General features: G+C 39.3%; 1 protein-coding gene across 6 annotated transcripts in view; it reads right to left on the reverse strand.

Annotated features, from left to right (window-relative positions):
- The window catches only part of MCM10 (minichromosome maintenance 10 replication initiation factor), a 40,737-nt gene continuing 19,023 nt past the window's right edge, over window positions 1–21,714 (reverse strand). For 5 of the 6 annotated variants that reach the window (XM_059184130.1, XM_059184128.1, XM_059184127.1 and 2 more), the window contains 7 exons: window positions 21,005–21,233; window positions 19,725–19,866; window positions 18,968–19,086; window positions 17,089–17,202; window positions 14,760–14,905; window positions 4,699–4,741; window positions 3,146–4,612 (listed from right to left, as the gene is read on the reverse strand). In XM_059184130.1, the coding sequence (XP_059040113.1) occupies window positions 4,529–4,612; window positions 4,699–4,741; window positions 14,760–14,905; window positions 17,089–17,202; window positions 18,968–19,086; window positions 19,725–19,866; window positions 21,005–21,233 (877 nt within the window). In that variant the 3' untranslated portion in view covers window positions 3,146–4,528. Of the gene's footprint in view, window positions 334–3,145; window positions 4,613–4,698; window positions 4,742–14,759; window positions 14,906–17,088; window positions 17,203–18,967; window positions 19,087–19,724; window positions 19,867–21,004; window positions 21,234–21,714 lie in introns of those variants that run through there. The other variant, XM_059184126.1, reaches the window with a different exon arrangement.

The following is a 21,714-nucleotide window of genomic DNA, read 5'->3' on the forward strand; positions in this document are numbered from 1 at the left end:
CTTGTATCCAGAATATGGGAAGAACACTTTTTTAAAAAATTTATTTATTTTTATTAGTTTCAGGGTAAGAATTCAGTGATTTATCAGTTGCATACAATACCCAGTGTTCATTACATCAAATGCCCTCCTTAATGCCCATCACCCAGTTACCCCATCCCCCCACCCACAGCCCCTTCAGCAGCCCTCAATTTGTTTCCTAGAGTTCAGTGTCTCTTATGGTTTGCCTCCCTCTCAATTTTCAACTTATTTTATTTTTCCTTCCCTTCCTCTGTGTTAATCTGATTTGTTTCTTGGAGCACTGGGGGTGGTGCAAAAACAAAGAATACTGTTATGCTGAAAAGAAATAAAAAAAAAAAAGAATTAAAAAAAAAATACATGGAAGAATTCCTACTCAACTCAATCAATCAGTAAACAGGTATTCTGCCAAAAAAGATACAGGAATGCCAACAACACATGAAAAGATGCCAGTATCAATAGTCATGAGAAAAACGTAAATTCGAACTGGGGTGTCTTTTTGGTCATTTATGGATGTGAAGAGCAATGAAAAATATGAGTTGCCCAATGCACACATTCCCAGACAGGGTCAAACAAAGTGACATTCTTGTTTGTTTCAGCCCTCATATTGTAAGCAAATGTCCTTTTTGTTCATGTTTTTCAGACTTTGTGCTTTTTGTGGATGATCTTGCTATTCCAAATGGCCCCAAGCATAATGCTCGAAGTGCTGTCTAGGGTTCTTTAATATAAGAAGGCTGTGTGTGCCATCTAGAGAAGATATGTGTGCTAGATAAGCTTCGTTCAGTCATGATGTATAGTGCTGTTTGCTTTGAATTCCATGTTAATATATCAACAATATATATTAAATATGGTGTCTAAACAGAAACACATGTAAAACAAGGTTATGTATGGGTTGTTGACCAAAATCTGATAAGAGGCTCTTAGAAACCTAAACTTATATTCCCTGCTAGGTACAGTGACTCAGTATCTGCTAATTCCATTAGTGATGGCTTTACAAAATATAATTACTGTGAATAAAAAAAATAAACTATACATATATTATTAGCTCTGTCCTTTTCTGAAATGGTTTTGAATTTTTACCATCTTGATTACTGTCATCTGGCTTTTCTACAGAAGGTAAGTCAAGGGGCACCTGGGTAGCTCAGTGGGTTAAGCCTCTGCCTTTGGCTTAGGTCATGGTCTCGGGATCCTGGGATCAAGCCCCGCATAAGGTTCTCTGCTCCATGGGAAGCCTGCCCCCTTCTCTCTTTCTGCCTGCCTCTCTGCCTGCTTGTGATCTCTCTGTCAAATAAATAAATAAAATCTTAAAAAAAAAAAAAAAAAGTAAGTCAATGTGGTCTGACCTGTGCAGGACACAGCAGGCCATGTTCCCATTTTGATCTACATGGTTTGACACTGTGGTTATACTCTTAGCTTTTTATTTTAAAGATATATTTATTTATTTGAGCAGGGAAGGGTTGAGGGGGAGAGGAAGAGAAAGAAGCATAGCCTCAAACAGATACCCAGCAGAGCATGGAGCCTGATGTAGCGCTCAATCCCAGGACCCTGAGATCATGACCTAGGCTGAAATCAAGAGTTGGTGTCTCAACCAACTAAGCAATCTTAGAGCCACCTTAGAGCCACCCTAAGCACCCAGGTGTCTTTTGGCTTCTTTTAATTCTTAAAAATTTCACAGCTTTTCCACAAACTGCTATTAAGTTAACCAATTTTTCTTCCAATTTGAGCCTATTATTTTCCTTAGCTATATCACTGTTTCTTTCTTCAATATTGGTGAATATGGAATTTCATTTTTTGAGCCATCCATCCTTGAGAGCTGTATTGTTTCCAAATCTCTACTCATGGGATCATAGATGTCTATTTTACTTGTCAAGTAGAGCTCTAATGGGCTGCTATGAATGCATACTTAGGCAAACAGATTTACACTCTGGACTTAAAAATCCATGTTCTCAGACACATTTAATCCACAATAAACAATCAAACTTTCCATATGTCATCAATTTTTACACGACCCAGTTCATGAAATCTCTTCCTGTCCACCTGGCTATGGATCGATCAATTTGTAATGTTTTTTAGACGTTGAAAACTTTAAAATTTTTAAACTTTCTAAGTTGCCTCTGAGGAGCATTCCACACTGATCACTCAAAAGCTCCTTATTTGCTATTCTATATCACTGTTATCTAAATTACTTCAATCTTCCTTCTGTTGTTTGGAAGAGAAAATATATTTAAACAAAACTCAAGAGAAAGGTGATTAAAAAAAGATAAGCCACCTGTTTCCTCTGAATAAAAAAAGGCAGGGGCAATTGGATGGTTAGAGTGGTTTAAGCTCCTGACTCCTGACTTGGGCTCAGGTCACAGCCTCAGGGTCATGAGATCAAGCCCTGTATCAGGCTCTGAGCTCAGTGGAGAGTCTGCTTTAGATTCTCCCCCCTCCCTCTGCAAACTTGCCCCCGATTGTGTGCTCTCCAAAAAAAAAAAAAAGAAAGAAAGAAAAAAAGCACAGCACAAACATAATCTGCTGTGACAATCAATTAGAACATCTAAATCAACTTCTTCCCCATGCAGTACAAAGTTTCTGTTTGCTAATTTAGGTCACTGCGTACTTACTCTGTTTGGATGGCCTATGACAACATGATTACACAATAAGCCCTACATTGCCAATGACAGGTAAGGAAAAACTAAATACATATTTTGGATTTAAATAAAAGAATTTAATACTCTGATAAAGATAATAGGATTAAAAGACTGATCTCACTGACAAATCATAATTTCAATGCAAGCAAGTACGTCCCTGTCTGGCCCACCCACCCCTTCTCATCACTGATCTACAAAAGCACATTAAGACCTCCAATGAAAGCTCCCAAGATCTAGAGTAACTGAGAAGTAATTCAATGATTTTTAAATTATTACAGTACCTTACAATTCTTATATATGACACACAAGTGAACAGGGACTCTGATGGTACTCTTGGTTCAAAAAGGAATACGTTTCTTTCATGAGAAGGGGATTGCTCAAGGAGCAGCCTGGAGTTCAGGTCCTTGGCAGCCTCTCAGCTGTGACCTTCTTCAAATACATAGCTCTATTTTGAGACTGACGCGCTACCTACTGCGCTAAGGAGGCACCTTCATAGCTCTATTTTAAGCTTATGGGATAAACAAATCTATTCTAAATGAGCCATTAAAAATATTGCCATTTTGAGTGCCTTTGGTCCTTATTAAGAATTAATAAACATTTTGTTCTTTTCTTCATTAGTTAAAAGTTAAAACAAACACCTCTTGGGAAGGGAAATCCTCTTAAAAATATAGCTTTTGTAATATAACCTTAGGAATAACACAAGTGTCAGACACAGCACCTTCTACTCATATTGAGTAGACAGAGTTTGATGAAATTTAAGGCATGTACATGTTTTTTTTCTGTCCCCTATAAATCTAAATCAAGTATCTCCCACAACCAGCTCCTATAAGCATTGTGTGCTACCATAATACCATCTTGGCAGAAACCTGATTTATTTCTAGCTAGAGTTTAAATCCCAATGTAACAATAATCCTACCAATTTACTCAATCTTAGGATGATATCACCATTCAATTTGGAAAATCAGGTTGCCTGGCAGAGGAATCTCCTAAACAGCATTTTTGGGGTGCTAATTTGCACATGGTTTGACCTCTAACTCTTCATGTGTATGATAAATTATATCTGCAAATCTCAAACTCCCTGAGTTCTGAGATGTTTCTGTTTTTCAATCATTGTTCACAGCTTAAATTCTGCATTCATTTTAGTTACAGGTTTTGAAATTTCTTTAAGTCATATTTAGACAAAGTCATACTTTAAAATGATGAGATTTTAGTGTTTCTATTAAAGAGCTCCATAATATTGTAAGGGCAGAGAACCATATAGATATGAATTAAATGTTATGTGAGTCAGTGAATTAATTTGAAAAACAAGAGGTAAAAATAGAAATGAAAGAAGGAACCTAGCTTGATGTCAAAATATCAAGATTATGTCAAGGTTGATGAGTATAATTATTTATATGGGAAAAGTCATATTATCTGAAGAATTTGAGTGCTGAAAGATACACTTCAAGATCATTTACTCCACGCTTCCTCATTTTCTAGGTAAGAAAACTGAACCCCAGAAGAGGCATTCTTTTGCTTCTGTGTGCCCATATAAATACCAGAGTTTTACTCTGATTAAGAAGCAACACTGCACACTCTATACCCAAAATACATAGAAACACAGCTCTCAGTTTACCTTCCAGTTTCTGAACAAAAAATCTACATGAATGCAGCCATCAATAGCAAGAACATGGAAGGTGATGGTATTCTGATTTACCACCTAAAGGTCAATGTTAAATTTGATATCAAACCAACACAACAGAAAATAAGTAGGCAAAACGTGTAAGCTTAACAAGTATTTGTTTGGACTATGTCAATCAGGAGCAAACAAAGTGAACACTCTTCCTTTTCCAGAGCCATAAGAAGCCATGTAGGCCATAAGTACCTGTTTGAAGTCAGGGCTATTTAAGGCTATTCAGAAATTTGGCATGTTCTTCTCCTCGTGGTAACAGGGTTTCTCCTCCTATCTTTGGTCCTGTTTTTTCCTAGAAAAATGAAAATAGTTTAGTGAGAAATGGTTCAACATTTTTTGCATGGATTACTAAAACTGGTCACCTTGCAAACGACCTACCTTTAGCATTCCGTCTCGTTCCCATTTGAAAAGGCCACAGTTACTGAAACAGAAAAGGGGATTTACTCAGTAGTGAGCTGGGATGCATAGTCAACCGGGTTCACTGCACTTGCAGGAAGAATATTCCCCATTCAAACAGAAGATGATCAAGGTAACACTCATATTACAGGCTGTGCTCTAATGCTACTGAAAATACACATTCCAGTGATTTGAGAAATGGTCTTCAAATCTGTCAAAAGCTAGATACTTCAGAGATGGAACACTCAGTGATAGTATACAAGGTATGCACACAGCAGGTGATGCACACAAGCTTGGTTTCCCCTGCTGGGCATTGGGAAAAGACTCAGAAGAGGAAGTTAGCCCTCTGATGCCATACAGTCAAAGACTTCTCCCTTCCCCTCTTCTGGAACTAAAAGCTTGTGATAAGAAAGAATTATTCTTCCTCCTGATCTGCCTAATCCTTCTCCTCTTTTCAAACCTAAAGATGTTTACTTCTTATTGTTCAAAGGGCCTAGAGACTCTTATTCTTGGTTTTTAACATGTTATGTGAGTCTGACCCTGAGCAGAGATGTGGCTACTACAGAGAAAGTCTATTTTCCATGATATTCACTCTGCTGAAACAAACAAAAGAAATTGTTAACTCACTGAAATATGGCTGCCGGCACTCTTGGATTTGAGAGGCTCTAGGGCACAGGGGATTGCCCTACCTGCTTCAACCTTCTTCCTAAAAGTCTAGGCTACTCCAGCCCTGAGAGTCCGTCTGCATACTAGTGGCCTTGGTCCTAAGCCTCTGCACCACCTACCTTGTCTAGAGACTAGCTCATTATCAACTGAGAGAAATTTTCTAGACTATTGGTAGATCAATGATGAAATTACATATAAGAGCAATTCTAGTCAGGGGTCAACAAATTACTACCCATGAGCCAAATCCAGCCTGCTACCTGCTTTTGTAAAGAACGTTTCATTGAAACATAGCATGTCTACTCGTTTCTGTATTACCTATGACTGCTTTTGAGCTACAACACCAAAGCTGAGTAGTTATGAAACAGACCGCCTGGTTCACGAAGCAAAATATGTTTACTATCTGGGTTTTGACAGAAAAAGTTTGTCCCGTTCTGCTCCAGGTCATGAATTGACAAGAAAAAAAGTCTAGAAAAGCAGTTGTTACAAAAGTCACAGCGCCACCTGGAGGATGGAAAAGCATCTTGCTCTTCAATTTGTGAGTTGTACTTCCTGCTTATTAACGGAATTTTTCTGATACTCAAATGTTTACATAAGCTCTTAAGTAAATGTTTTACATAAGCTCATAAAATATTTTGGAGAAATCAAGTATCAATATACAGATAGATACTTTCAACAATTATAATCAAGATCATAGCAATTTCACAAACCAACCCCCGACAAGATAATAAACTAGCATGGGGTCTGGGTCCCCTCCCCAACCCCAATCAAGTCTGGAGACACTTGGAGTGAAGTAAAGAAAACCCAAAAAACAAACAAACAAGCAAATAGGTGGTGAGACTATCCTGGTGAGACATTCTTGGGTAGACTGAAGGTGATCTTGAAAGTGCTACTCAAATGTTTACATAAGCTCTTAAGTAAATGTTTTACATAAGCTCATAAAATATTTTGGAGAAATCAAGTATCAATATACAGATAGATACTTCCAACAATTATAATCAAGATCATAGCAATTTCACAAACCAACCCCCGACAAGATAATAAACTAGCATGGGGTCTGGGTCCCCTCCCCAACCCCAATCAAGTCTGGAGACACTTGGAGTGAAGTAAAGAAAACCCCAAAAACAAACAAACAAGCAAATAGGTGGTGAGACTATCCTGGTGAGACATTCTTGGGTAGACTGAAGGTGATCTTGAAAGTGCCTCAAATTCCAAAGACTCATATAAATTCTGTCCTTTAAGAATAAGCCAATAAAGTCAGAAATTATTTTAAAAAAGAATAAAAATCAATCCCATATATTTGAAATTTAAACAACATTACTAACCCTTGGGTCAAACAGGAAATCATCAAAGGCATTAAGAAATCCTTTTAATTAATTAATTAATTAATTTTTTATGGACATATATTTTTATAAACATATATTTTTTAATTTTTTTATTTTTTTTATAAATATATTTTTATAAACATATATTTTTATTCACAGGTCTGTGAATTGCCAGGTTTACACACTTCACAGCACTCACCAAAACACATACCCTCCCCAATGTCCATAACCCCACCCCCCTTCTCCCAACCCCCCTCCCCCCAGCAACCCTCAGTTTCTTTTGTGAGATTAAGAGTCACTTATGGTTTGTCTCCCTCCCAATCCCATCTTTCATTTATTAAAAAAAAAAAAAAAATTATTTATTTAAGTAATCTCTACACCTAATGTGGGGCCCGAATTTACAACCCCAAGGTTGCATGTTCCTCCAACTGAGCCAGCCAGACACCCCAAGAAATACTTTTAACTATAGGCCAAACGTTGTGGGTGACACTAAAGCATAAGTACTTAGAGGGAAACATGTAGCTTTAAACACATTGATGAAGGAACAAGAAAAAAACTGAGTAACCTGAGTGTAAGCAATTAACTGATGTTGGCAAAAGGATACAGAACAAACCCCAAAAAACAAGGGCAGAAAGATTAAGGACAGAAATCAGTAAACAGAAAGAAAACCAATAAATATTAAGAGAGTTAAAAGATGGTTTTCTGAAAAGAAAAAGAATAAAGAGACTTCTGTCAAGGTTGATCTTAAAAGAGAAGAAAAATAATAGCACAAAATACAGTAAATGTCTATTAATAAAAAATAACAAGAAACAGGATAAAAACAATGAAAGTTTATTAGGAACAACCATACATCAATACATTTAAAAACCTAAATGAAATGATTAAAAGGAGAAAAAAAAAAGCTGAAATTGGCAGAAGGGACCATGAACTGAAATGGTTATCAAGCCACCTTGGGCCCTAAAACCTGGGTCTGGGCCTAAGCCTAAATAACTTCACAGTTGAGATTTATTAAAACCTTAAGAAATAATCGCTATTTAATATAAATTATTTCCAGAAGCTGCTCAGTTCATTTTATGAGTCTCATATAATCTTTGTTCTAAAACCAGGTAAGGCCTATATAAAAACAAAAGAACAAAATAGGTCTAATTCACTTACAAATATATAGTGGACCCTTGAACAAGATGGTGATAGGGGTAACGCCCCCACGCTGTTAAAAATCCTCACGTAACTTCTGACTCCCCCACAACTTAATTACTAATAGCCTATTGCTGACCAAAGCTTTACTGATAATAGTCAATTAACCCAACTTTGTATATGTATTGTATATCGTATTCCTACAATAAAGTAAACTAAAATAACAGTATGGAGTTTACTCAAAAAATAAAAATTAGAACTATCTTATGGCCTAGTAATCCTGCTACTGGGATTACTCAAATAAAATGAAATCACTAATTTGAAAAGATATATGCACCCCTGTTTACTGCACCATTATTTACAATAACCAAATTATGGAAGCACATACCTACCCACTCATACACACACACAACAGAATATTACTCAGCCATAAAAAAGGGAATAAGACCGTGCCATTTGCAACAACATGGATGGATCTTGAGGGTGTAACAGTAAGTGAAATACATCAGTTGGAGAAAGGCAAATACCATATATGGAACTTAAGAAACAAAACAAATGAACAAAGAATAAAAGAGACAAACAAGAACAACAACAAAAAAAACCCAGACTCTTAAATACAGAGAACTGGTGGCTGTCAGAGGGGAGGCTGGTGGGGAGATAGAATGGATAAAGGGGATGTCAGATTTAAAAAAAAAATCAAGGGGGCACCTGGTTGGCTCAGTGGGTTAAGCCTCTGCCTTCGGCTCAGGTTATGATCTCAGGTTCCTGGGATGGAGCCCCGCATTGGGCTCTCTGCTCAGCAGGGAGCCTGCTTCCCCCTCTGTCTCTGCCTGCCTCTCTGCCTACTTGTGATCTCTGTCTGTCAAATAAATAAATAAAAAATCTTAAATAAATAAATAAATAAATAAATCAAGTAGGGTTTACCCAAAGAATGAAAGGAAACTTCTGGAAGTAATGTCACTATCATAAGGTGAGCCGTTCCTTTCCTCTCTCCCCCTTTGGTTTACAAGGAAGTAGACATCTATAATCCCTGACCCCTGCAAAAAAAAAAAAAAAGCACCTATGCACAGCATCCAGGTCACCAAGGGTGGATGGGAGCAGAGAGGGTAGCAAAGGAGGAGAGTGGTCATGGAAATGGCAAGTCAGCAACACCCTTTTGGCAGGAGGTGGAGGGTGAAGGTGCTGAGTGGGGGTCAGCCACCCACTCTGCAGTTTCTACAGCTACAGGGTCCCCTGGAGGGACCCCAGGAAAGTGTCTCCTCCTTCCTGTCCAGGTATTTGGCCAATGGACTTCTGGGCTCACCCAAATACCCAAATGCTAAGTACACAACTCCCCTGAGTTGGCCACTGCCCCCCCCTCTTTTTTTTTTTAAGTGCTCACAGCCTAGAGAAACCAAAAACATGTGCTATAGTGCCACCTTCTGGAAAATAAGAAAATAAGAAAATGCTCCTAAATACAGGTTGAATTGTCAGAATCAGAGTGAACAAAACTTAGCCCAAGATAGGTGTTCAGTATTACAAATGCAATCACAGAGACACTCTTCAACAGGCACCATGAAAAACCATTGTTGTACAGTATTAAAAATAAAAACAGGGGCGCCTGGGTGGCTCAGTGGGTTAAGCCGCTGCCTTCGGCTCGGGTCATGATCTCAGGGTCCTGGGATCGAGTCCCGCATCGGGCTCTCTGCTCAGCAGGGAGCCTGCTTCCCTCTCTCTCTCTGCCTGCCTCTCCATCTACTTGTGATTTCTCTCTGTCAAATAAATAAATAAAATCTTTAAAAAATAAAAAAAAATAAATAAAAAATAAAAACAAAAACAACCTGACAATTTTCCAGCAAATGAGACTAAAGAATAGTGCGATCTAACCAATGAAAAATTTAAAACAGCTTTTATGAAGAAATTCAGTGAGCTACTACAAGAAAACTTAGAAAGGCAACTCAATGGCCTCAGGATTAATGAACAGAACTTCACAGAAGAAATTCTAAAAAAGAGCCAAACAAATTCTGGAGCAGAACAACTCATTAAATAAGATGAAGACTGCAAAAGAATATATTGGAAATAACAGCAAATCAGATGGAAGAGAGAATTAGTGAATTAGAAGTCAGGAAACTAAAAATGATTTAGGTGGAAGAGGTGAGAGAATGAAGATGTTAAAGATTTTATTTTGTATTTGATAGATCATAAGTAGAGAGGCAGGCAGAGAGAGTCTCAGAGAGAAGGAAACAGGCTGCCTGCTGACCAGAGAGCCCAATGTAGGACTTGATCGCAGAACCCTGAGATCATGACCTGAGCCAAAGGCAGAGGCTTTAACCCACTGAGCCACCCAGGCGCCCGAGAATGAAGATGTTAAAAAAGAAAAATCCTCTGAGATGCCACATCGAAACAGATCCCAGTGTAAAAGCTGATGTAAGAATGATGAGTATTCCAGAAGGGGAAGAGAGGACAAGAAAGGGGAGTTCATTTAAAGAAGTAATAGCTGAGAACTTTCCAAACCTGGTGAAGGAACTGGATACACAAATATATGAAGCTAGTAGAATGCCTTCTTAACTTAATGCAAGAAGACCTCTCCAAGAAACAATTACTTTAAAGCGGTCAAAATCAATGATAAAGAAAAAATCTGAAAGGCAACCAGGGTGAAAAAAAAAAAAGATAGCAACCTACAAAGTATCCAGCTATCAGATTTCTCAGCAGAAACTCTACAGACCAGGAGAGTAGAATGACATATGAAAAATATTCAAAGATTAAAAACTGCCAGCCAATAATACTCTATTCTGCAAAGTTATCCTTTAGATGGGAAGGAGAAATAAAGACTTTCCCAGATAAAAGCTGAGGACATCACCACTACTAGACCTGCCTTATAATAAGAAATGCTAAAAGCTCCTGGAGCTGAAACAAAAAGAAATACACAAAACTCCGATTAAGGTGATATTCAGAATTAGAAAACTGTTAACCCTTAACTAGAATAGCATATTAAACTCTTAATTACAGTATAAAGATTCAAGGAAAAGAGAATTAAAGTATGGCTACTACTTGGTGATGACATCGCAGTACAAAGGAAATAATTTGTGTCATAAAATATAAAAGGGGAAAAGAAAAAAAGATGAATCCTTTATAGGTGAAGACAAATTGCTGACACCAGAGAAAAGATTATTTTACCAAAAATATGTTTTATGTGAACCTCATGGTCACCACAGGCAAAGATCTAGAGAAGAGACACAAAATATAAAAGGTGGGGAGACTGAACAAATCACCATGGAAAACCACCAACTTATAAAAGTAGGCAGAAACAAACAGAGGCAGAGGCTCTTCTGGTGCTAAGATTCTGCAGCCCACCTGAGGACATAATGTTGGAAACTGCAAATCTGACCTCTGCCTTATAGTTTCCTGCCGGCTGCCACAGCTGCCCTTTCTGATGGTGGAAGCAGCAGCTGGAGAGGCCCGGAGGGGCCAGGGGGAGAGCAAGACCACACAGGCTCCTGGCCCAGAAGCTCATGTCCGAGCCCTGTTTTGCCAAGGAAGGGTCGTCCGGTGGTCCCAGACCTCCAGAACGTGTCCAAACCACACTAATGGGCTGGCTCTGGCTAGGGGGTCAGTCCTAGTTTCCTGGCTTTTGAAATTACCATCCTTTAAAAAACAAGACAAACAAAAACACCCCCCCAAAAAACTCCGAAAAACAACCTTAGTGCATTTTGAGGTCTGATGGCTGAAGAACTCAAGAGTAATAAATCTTAAAAAAAAAAAAAAAAAAAAAAAAAAAAAAAAAAAATCTTCTTTGGGAGATCAAACAACTAGAAGACAAAAGCAGTAGTATATCCTTACCCATCAATATCACCCTAAATTTAAATGGATTTAATCCATCAATCAAGGCAGAGTGGCTGGCTGGATGGAAAACGACCCAACCATATGCTGCCTAAAGGGGCACGTCTCAGCTCTAACAACATACAAAGTTTAAAGTGAAGGGATGGAATATCTATTAATAAATTAGAAATCTCTCAAATAATCTAATTTTATACTCAAGAAACTAGAAAAAGAGAAAAAAGAAGTCCATATTTAGTGGCAGAAAGAAGGAAATAATAAAGATCAGAAAAAGAGACCAGAAAAACAGAAAAGAAAGCAAGCCTAAGACCTGATTCTTTGAAAAGATAAACAAAATTGATAAATCTTTAGCTAGACTAAGAAAAAGAGAAGATTCAAAATTAGAAATCAAAGAGGAGACATTACACCTGATACTACAGAAATACACAGAATCATCAGAGATGACTATGAAAGATTATATGCCAACAAATTACATAACCTAGAAGAAATGGATAAATTTCTAGAAACCTACAACCTAAGACAGAATCAAAAAGAAACCAAAAATTTGAACAGACCAATAATGAATAAACCAGCATCACTCTGATTCCAAAACCAGAGAAGGAGGGGCACCTGGGTGGCTCAGTGGGTTAAAGCCTCTGTCTTCGGCTCAGGTCATGATCCCAGGGTCCTAGGATCGAGCCCCACATCGGGCTCTCCGATCAGCAGGAAACCTGCTCCGTCTTCTCTCTCTGCCTGCCTCTTGGCCTACTTGTGATCTCTGTCAATTAAATAAATAAAATCTTAAAAAAAATAAAAAGTAGACAAACTATCTTTGATGAATATATTTTTATTTATTTATTTTTTAAGATTTTATTTATTTGTCAGAGATAGAGAGGGATCGAGAGCGAGCACAGGCCGACAGAATGGCAGGCAGAGACATAGGGAGAAGCAGGCTCCCTGCCGAGCAAGGAGCCCGATGTGGGACTCGATCCCAGGATGCTGGGATCATGACCCGAGCCGAAGGCAGCTGCTTAACCAACTGAGCCACCCAGGAGTCCCTATCTTTGATGAATATAGATGCAAAAGTTCCCAGCAAAACATTAGTGACTCGGGGTTGCCTGGGTGGCTCAGTGGGTTAAAGCCTCTGCCTTCGGCTCAAGTCATGATCCCAGGGTCCTGGGATAGAGCCCCACATTGGGCTCTCTGCTCCGCAGGGAGCCTGCTTCCTCCTCTCTCTCTGCCTGCCTCTCTGCTTACTTGTGATCTCTGTCTGTCAAGTGAATAAATAAGATCTTTAAAAAAATAACCCAAAAAACAAAAAACATTAGTGAATCAAATTCAAGAACACATTAAAAGGATTATACAGGGTGCCTGGGTGGCTCAGGGGGTTAAGGCCTCTGCCTTTGGCTCAGGTCATGATCTCAGGGTCCTAGGATCGAGCTGTGTGTTGGGCTCTTCTCAGCAGGGAGCCTGCTTCCCCCTCTCTTTCTGCCTGCTTCTCTGTCTACTTGTGATCTCTCTCTCTGTCCAAAAAAAAGAGTACCCAATGGGGAAGAATAGTCTCTTCAACAAACAGTGCTGGGAAAACTGGAGAAATATACACAGAACAAGGAAATTGGACTATTATCTCACATCCCTCACAAAAATTAACTTAAAATGGATGAAACACTTACATGTAAGACCTGAAACCATAAAACTCCTCAAAGGAAATGTAGTGAAAAAGCTCATCGATACTGGTCTTAGCCATGATTTTTTGAACACAATGCCAAAAGCTCAGGCAAAAAAAAGCAAAAATCAATAGATGGGATTACATTAAATTCAAAAGCTTCTGCACACCAAAATTAACAAGTAACAAAGTGAAAAACAACCTACAGAACAGGAAAAAATTTTGCCAGCCATCTATCAGACAAGGGGTTAATATTCAAAATAAAGAAAGAAGTTCTTCAATTTACTAACACATTGATAAGCTAAAGGATAAGATCATACAATGAAGAGAAGTTACCTACCCACAATCATAGTAAACTGGAAATAAAAAGGATTTTCCTTAAGTTGGTAAAGGTTATACTTGGAGGAGAAATTTGTGAAGGATACATTCACTTTAAGATAAAGATCAAGAAATGGAAATAGTATTGGAGGTCCGACCAGCCCTATCAGGAAAGATAAAAAATAGAGGGTGTAAGGATGGGAACAAAACAGGTAAAACTGTCTTTATTTGCAAATGATAATTATGTAGAGAAATCAACAAATTGCTGGCCTAAGAGTCTGATAAGCTTGTCAGAGGCAAGTTCACCATATAAAAAATTAATAATATTTCTCTACACCGACAGTAAGCAACTAAAAAATACACTAGAAAGTAAGTTGCCATTCACAGTATCAACAAAAGTGATGACACATCTAAGAATTAAGAATACTCAATATTTCTGTGGAGATAATTTAAAAAATTTATAAAAGCCATAGAGGATAGGATGAATAAATGGAAAGATACTCCAGGATCTTAAAAAGGGATGATTTCATATATAAAAGACATTAGTCCCCACAAAATTGTTTTATTCATGTAATGTGATCTTAATTCTACTTCTGAGTGGCATACAACTTAGTCCCTAGACTAGTGCTCTGAGAACAACTAGAAAACCTGAATGAAATAAATATCCTAAAGGGAGTATTGACCACTGTGGGAGAACCCCAATCTCCATCAACAGTTCCACAGGTGGCCCTCCACCAGGACAAGACCCAGACTCTCAGCTCCCCGCCTGGCCCTGAGGCCACCAAACCTCCCAGGGCAAAAACAGCCACAGAAGTTAGCTCATCGCTCTAAGATTCTACCCTGGTTCTGGTTCCCTAGTTCTTGTCCCAGCAATTCCAGGACCTTCAGAGAAATGATTTCTGTCTTTCATTCAACAAACATTTGTAACGACCCCCTATGGGCTAGGCAGTATACTAAGTATTGGGGATAAAGCATTGAAGAGTTCAGGATCCCTTCCCTCCATGAGCTTTTAGGGATGGCCTGAAGCTTTAAGAGTCATGGAAATAAGGCCTGACCTTAAAACAGATTGTCCAGTGTTCTAGCAGAATGGCATAAATGTGAACTGAAAAGAGGATTTAAGAATGCCAGGCGAGATCTCCTACCTGCAGTGCTTTTTGGGGAGCCTATCCAGGGAGATGCTTCTGTTTCCACAAGGACACTTGAAAAACCTCTTTAGGCCGTCATGCCAGTGGTAGTCATGCTGCTCACTGATGCAGGTCTCCAAAGGCTTGAAGTGGGTATAGGCACACTGCATAAAACCAACGGGAGGGCACATCTGTCAAGAGCCTCGAAGGAGAAACTCGCTAGCTGCTAAAAGGGTGGTCTGTTCCATGAGGACTTCTGTTTTCTCGCCACTGCTCAGGCAGCCGTGAGCAGAGCAACCATCTTATCTACTAGCTGCAGCGATTTCTTCAGTCTCACACACTGATGCCACTTTTTCTTATGTTTGCCACAATTTTTGATCAGGCATGAAGTACACAATAACTTTCTGTAACATCAAAACAAAAGCCCCAGAAACCTTTCGATAGCTTCATCAGGTCTGTCCCAAATTTACTGCCATTGCTTGGTGATAGGACATGGACACTGGGGCCTCTTCAGTAGCCCTTTTATTTCCTCTTAAAAAGCCTCAGAATAGGATGTAAGCTTATTACTACTCCTATTTCATAAGCAGCAGAACCAAGCAGAGATATTAATAATTCACTTGTAATTTTGATCCTCAAAAGGACTGAAGAGTATAGGAAACAATAAGCAGCATTCAGTCTAAGAAACAAAACCCCCTAGCACTCCTGAAGCCCTCCCTGCACCCCCTTCCAGGCACTGCTCCCCCCGCACCCCAAGGGTAATCACTACCCTCCTTTCTAGCAGCAGAGATTCATTTGACTGTTTTGAATTTTGCATAAATGGAATCATATGATAGAAAGAAAAGAAAAAAAGAGGGAGAGAGATAGGGAGGGAGGAAGGAAGAAAGAAGGAAAGAAAGAAATGATGGATGAATACTGAAAGAGCTGCTGGGACAGAGCACCGTGGTTTCTGGTAATCAGAGTCTAGGTAAGTAACTTTTGGTTCTGGCAGCCTCCGAAAGTAGAGCAGAGTGGTATGCCAGCTGTGGTAGGCAAAAGAGCCTCCCACACCCCCAGAACTTACACACCCTGCTCCCTAGAACCTATGAGGATGTGAGGCTACATGGCAAAGGGAGACCAGAGTTGTTAGTTGATCTTAAAATTGGGAAATGATCCTGGATTGGTGGGCCCAATGGAATCATAAGGGCCCTTAAAAGCAGAAGTGGGATGCACAGGGAGGAGGCCAGAGGATGTGAGAAGAGGGCTCGGCCTGCCATGGCTGGCTCTGAAGATGGAGGAAGGAGCTGCAAACCAAAGAATATGTGTGGGATTGAGAAGCAGGGAAAGGGAAGTAAATGGATTCTACCCTAGAGCCTCCAGAAGGAAGACAGTCCTGCCAGACCTGGATTATAGCCTCGTGAGACCGACAGAGACTTCTGGCCTATTGAAGTGCAAGATAATAAAGTTGTGTTTAAACTATTAAGGTGGTTAATTATTTGTCTGAGCAGCAATGGGAGACAAACACACCAGCTATGTCCTTAGGTTTGCTGTTTTGTCAGAGTACAAGCTGTTATCTCAGGAAAAACGTTTACTTATTCTGAATTTTCTCAAGGAATCCCTACCTTTTAGTGACAGCTGGTTCAGGGCCATCCCCTAGATGTAAAGGAGAATGTTGAGGTTTGAAAAGGAATAAAGACTGAGAAAATGGTACTTGGTAAGCTAAGCCTCTTCCTCCTCTCTCTCACATGTGCTTATGAGGAAGATGAGTCAGGCAGGATAAAATGAGTGGTAATGGAAGGATACGGTTCTGCAAGAAATATTTTTTGGTCCTATTTTATCAGTGTTCAAGGATGGAGGGTATATCATCTTCTAATAGACTTAGTGTAAAAATTCTGCAAACAGAAAATAATGCAATTTATCCTTTGCCTTGAGATTCAATTTAGCAGTTTAAGCCCTGAGTACAAAGGGTTAATAGTAATTGGTCCTAACAGGTGATGCCAAAGGAAATCATTCAACTGATGTCCCAGGACTGTGAGCTGTGGATTGAGGGTGTGCTAGAAACTTGAGAAGCATAGGTCAGAAGAACTTGGGTCCAAAGGATAAGGCTCGCCCGCAGAACTAGGAGCTGTGGTCAAATCAGAGGAGAATCTCACCACCAACATTCTGCCACCAGAGCTTGGAGGTCAAGCGGGCAGGCAGCCAGGTTCTTGGCTGTCATGAGCAGCTTGCTTTCCAGCATAAATAAATGACCTGTGCAGGACTGCAAACACAAGACATGGCCCCATATCCCATATATCTCCGTGTTGCGCTGAGTCACTAGAGGTCACAACAGCTCCAAACAGGGCCCAGGGTTAGAGGAATCTCCACTCACCGTCTTGCATGTCACTACTCGACATTTCACCTCTCTGATGCTTCTCATCTTTTCTTCCATTTGTTCTTTTTTCACCAATGGCTCAAAATAGCATTCCTGCAGCTCAGCCTCAGCCTGCAACGACAAGGCATACAAAAGACCTTGCACCAAATCCAAAATGTATTCAGGAACCAATTCAATAATCATAATAAAAACCACCGAAGAGACAAGCTGTTATGAGGACACCTGATAAGAGCTCAAGAAACTGCAAACCAAAAGATGATCACAAGGAGACATAAGCTCTTATTTTTCCAAAAACAAGTATGAAATCATCTGGCGATTTTTAAAATACCAAGTACAAACTGAAAATACTAACATCATTAACAGCATCACCGCATCAAGAGTGTGCATCAGAAGGAAATTATTTCTCCTACGCCACTACAGACTCAAGCCAAGGAAGGTATTCAGTGCCTCCCCACGCATGACAGCCTAGTCTATTCCATACTATCTGCCAGACCAAGCACCTGGCAGGAGCAATCCTTGGTTGTTTGGAACAACAGGGAGTAGGTGTGAGGGCAGCGAGAGACTGACAGCTGAAGGTGGTCACAGCTCAGGAGTAAGAACAGCTGCACAAGGCCCGAGGTGTCTGGTGGCCACAGAGGCCAGGAGCTCAGCTCTACAGCCTCTCAAGGTTGGCCCCAGCTTCTCTCCTGGTCACATTTCAGGTCTGGTAGAATGGTGGGATACATAACTGTCTCATTAGTCAGTAGTTTATCAGAAGAGCAAAGCACTCAGTGCACTAGCACTAAATAGGGACAGTACTGCCCCCATGGAGACATTGTGAAAATTGGCAGGAGCACTTTATTTTGGTCATCCAAACGACTGTTACCCTCTGCTACTCGCAGAGACGGGGAAGCTGCACCCACAATGCACAGAACAGTCCCTCCATATGAAAGGATTCTTCTGACTGTTCTAGAAGTCATCCACCCATGTGGATGAAAAACCCAATTATAACCCTTAAATCTTACTGCTTTATATACAACCCTACAATATTTGTGCATGGTTCAAATATACATTGAATAAATATATCAAGAGTACAACTAGGCAACTCCTGTGTATATAGAAGGACAACTGTAGTTTGGTGTCTTCAAAAGTTCCTTGGATTATTCGCAGTTAAAAAAAAAAAAAAAATTACACTGTCAAAGAAACAGACCCATGGTATTTAAGTCACCAAAAAAATAAAAAATAAAAAACAACACACCTAAGGAGACTTCATTTCTATTGTCTCATTTACATTTATAATCTTCTTATAATCTTCATTATTACTTCTAGGATAGTTATGCCTACATATTAACATAATCAACTATATACTTTTAATATAAGTATTTTCCTTCCTTCTTTACATAACACATAGGATATTCTTGAAATTTATAGTTAGGTTAATTTATATTACCCAAGAATCTTATTTCAGGGTAATAAGGGAGCAATCCGAAATACATGGCTTTGGGAGCAACTACTCCCAATGGGTTGGTAACTGACTTACAGTATTTGAAATCACAATATAAAAATACATGAATGGGTTAAAAAAAATCCCTCCCCGTATAGCAGGACAGAAAAGAACACCTATAGTGGTGAACTGCTTAAACATCAATGCAAAGCCATAATTATGAGGCAACATTTTTTATAACATTGAGGTCCATTAAAATAATGATAAATGATATTCTTCAATTCAAGGACAGAGGCAAAGCTAAATTCTATCAGAAATATTCCTGTTCTTCAAAGTTAACTCAGTCATATAATACATCTTGGTTGAGGTCAAAGAAATAGATTCTTAGTCTCACAACAAAGTGCCTCAAGTCTGGAAGGTATCTCTATCATTTCTGACCTTTTGAGCTCTTACCTCTTTAAGTAACCCTGTGTGCTTCGATTTTGCTTTTAGAATTTTCTGAAATTCCTCAGATTCCATGTAGGCAAGTTGTTCTCTCCTTTTTTTCCTGGCAGGCTCTAATTCATCTTCAGCTAGAGAAGAAAGGAAACACAGTAGCCGTCACAGAGGAATTTTGGAAAGCCAGGCAGTCTTATGAACTCAGTTTCCTCTAGTTCTCTCCATATCTGCCAGTCAGGCCCCTCACACTTCATTTACCCCACTAGGTACCAGCAGAGGAAAACTCTTCAGGAGTAAACTGAGAAGTAGGGTCTAGAATATGGGGAATGGCAGATTTGACCACTGGATCAGAATCTCTTTCACCTTAAGATAGGAGTGGACTATGATGATAGGTAACATCGAAAAAAATCTTTTTAAATAAATTGATGGTAAAGTATTACTGCCAGCTTCAGCGTTTTCAAAGTAAAAATGATAATTTGCAAACAAAGAAATTCCACTGCTTTCAAAGTAAATCTTTACACTAATATATCTGTGTAAAGATCCATGAGTAATCTTTTTCTCAAGTTTTTAGATTATGCATAATTTCATTTCAATTTAATGTGCTTATAGAAAACGGTCCATTCCAGTTTGCAGAGATTCTACTTAGGTATCGTACAGAGAGGCCACTTTAAGTAAAACAATGACTTCCAGTATCAGGGATGGTGATTATGGTTTGGAACACCTCCTCACAGATGGTGGCCTTTCCCACTACTAACTCTGAAATCCCCAGTACCTTGAGGAGAAAAGGTATTCTTTTCTACACGTTCCTTTACTTCCAGGACATCCTGGGGCTCCTTTTGCTTCTTTTTAATGCTGTTTGGGTCTGTTTTTGTAAGAATCTGGCCTTTTGCCCTTAATTTGGTTATAGCAGCTAACTAGGAAAAAAAGATAAAAATCTTAATTACGAGACAGATATCTGTCACCCTATGTCCTTTTTCTAGTTATTAATCCAGGGAATTCTGCTCTCAAATACAAATCAGCAAAATATACCTTTTTTTTGCCTAACATTATTAACCCAGTTATTAAAATTGTAAAGCATGGAGACAGGTCTATAAGCTAATAAAATTTCAGTTTATTTAAATATTAAGTTAAACATCACTTATACTGTGTGGGCTTTCAGGACCGACAGAGGAATCACATAAACACTGTGGAAGTTTGTTTTACAATTAAACATGTGTGTCTATATCACGGGTACATGTGCAATTGTTCTGTTTTACAGTTTATTTGTTCAGTAATCTCTATACCTGACATGGGGCTCAAACTCATTACCCCAAGATCACATGTGCTCTTGTTATCACTATCATTACTGCAGGTGCAGCTTTGGCTTATAACAAGCCTTGGCCCTTCACGTGGTGCAGCGGCTAACTAGAACAAAGAGAAGACAGGCTCGAATTAGGGCTTAGAGTGGCTGAGGAAGAGGAGAGGGGGGTTCTGAGCACTCCCAGCTTCCATGTCAATCAGAGTAATTTAGCTCCTGTGTAAGACTTCTTTTATTTATTTTAAAAGATTTGACAGAGGGAGACACAGCAAGAGAGGGAACACAAATGAGGGACTGGGTGAGAGAGAATCAGGCTTTCCGCCAAGCAGGGAGCCCAAAGTAGGGCTGGATCCCAGGACTCTGAGATCATGACCTGAGCCAAAAATAGACATTTAACGACTGAGCCACCCAGATACCCCAAGATATTATTTTGTAAGGTTTCTTTTAAAGAAGGATTCTTTAACAACCATTTTACAATCTTGCCTTAACAAGTCCCAGAATTTGTTTCCTTTGGTTTAGCCAGCATTTAGGCCATCTCCCTCAGCCTCACAAGGAACAGTGTTGAGAACAGATAACATGCTTGGATTAAATCAATGTTGATACCATTATCACTTGAAATTCCTTTGACTCTAATTATCATTGTCAAGAAATAGCTGTTACTGTTTATCTTTCCTGATCAAAGATACAAAAAGTTTGCAACTCCAGCTATGTCCTACAGGATGCAAATTCAAATGTTGAAAATAGATGCCACTTACCTTTTTGGCTTCTGCTAAAGCACTCAGTTTTGGTCTTGGTGGTGGTGACTCATCAAAAAAGAGAATATCATCTCCTTCTGAGATGCCTCGCCCAAGCTTGGGCATCTGTGTTGCTGGCATTCCTTCCAGGCTGGGCAACGCAGCCCCCATTCGCAAAGACTGAGAAGAGGCCCGTTGAGAGGAGGGTGGCACAGCTGGGCTCTTGACCCCACTTGAGCTTTGGAGAAATCTTTAAAGAAATACACAGCCACAGATATGCAGACTAGAACACTGTAGGCTAGGCCACCAGCTGATAAGTAGTCATTAATAAAATAGTTGCTGCTTCTTGGTCAAGAATTCAGATTAGCACACACTGAGAACATGCTGGCTTTACTAACTCTGGTTAATGGATTATTCATTGATAAGTTCTAATTTCACCAGTTTAGAACTGATCACTATTTTTGCTAACTGGCTTTCTAGTGGGTGCCTCTCTATAGAACACAGCCCTGAAGGTGAGATGTGGGCTGTATTCCTAGCTCTCTGGTTAGCTGGGACCTTCAGGAACTCATGGAATTTCTCTGTATTTTAGTTTACTGGGATACATATGAAAGTCCTTCACAGAAAGAACCTATAATTTGCATGGTGATTAATTTGGTAAATAGTCTTAAAGCCTATTAAAAAACAACAGTTGCCACAAACTATGCAGTCCAGAACTCTCATTTAATAAATGA

The sequence above is a fragment of the Mustela lutreola genome, chromosome 8 (genome assembly GCF_030435805.1).
Source record: "Mustela lutreola isolate mMusLut2 chromosome 8, mMusLut2.pri, whole genome shotgun sequence".
Classification (NCBI taxonomy): Eukaryota; Metazoa; Chordata; class Mammalia; order Carnivora; family Mustelidae; genus Mustela; species Mustela lutreola.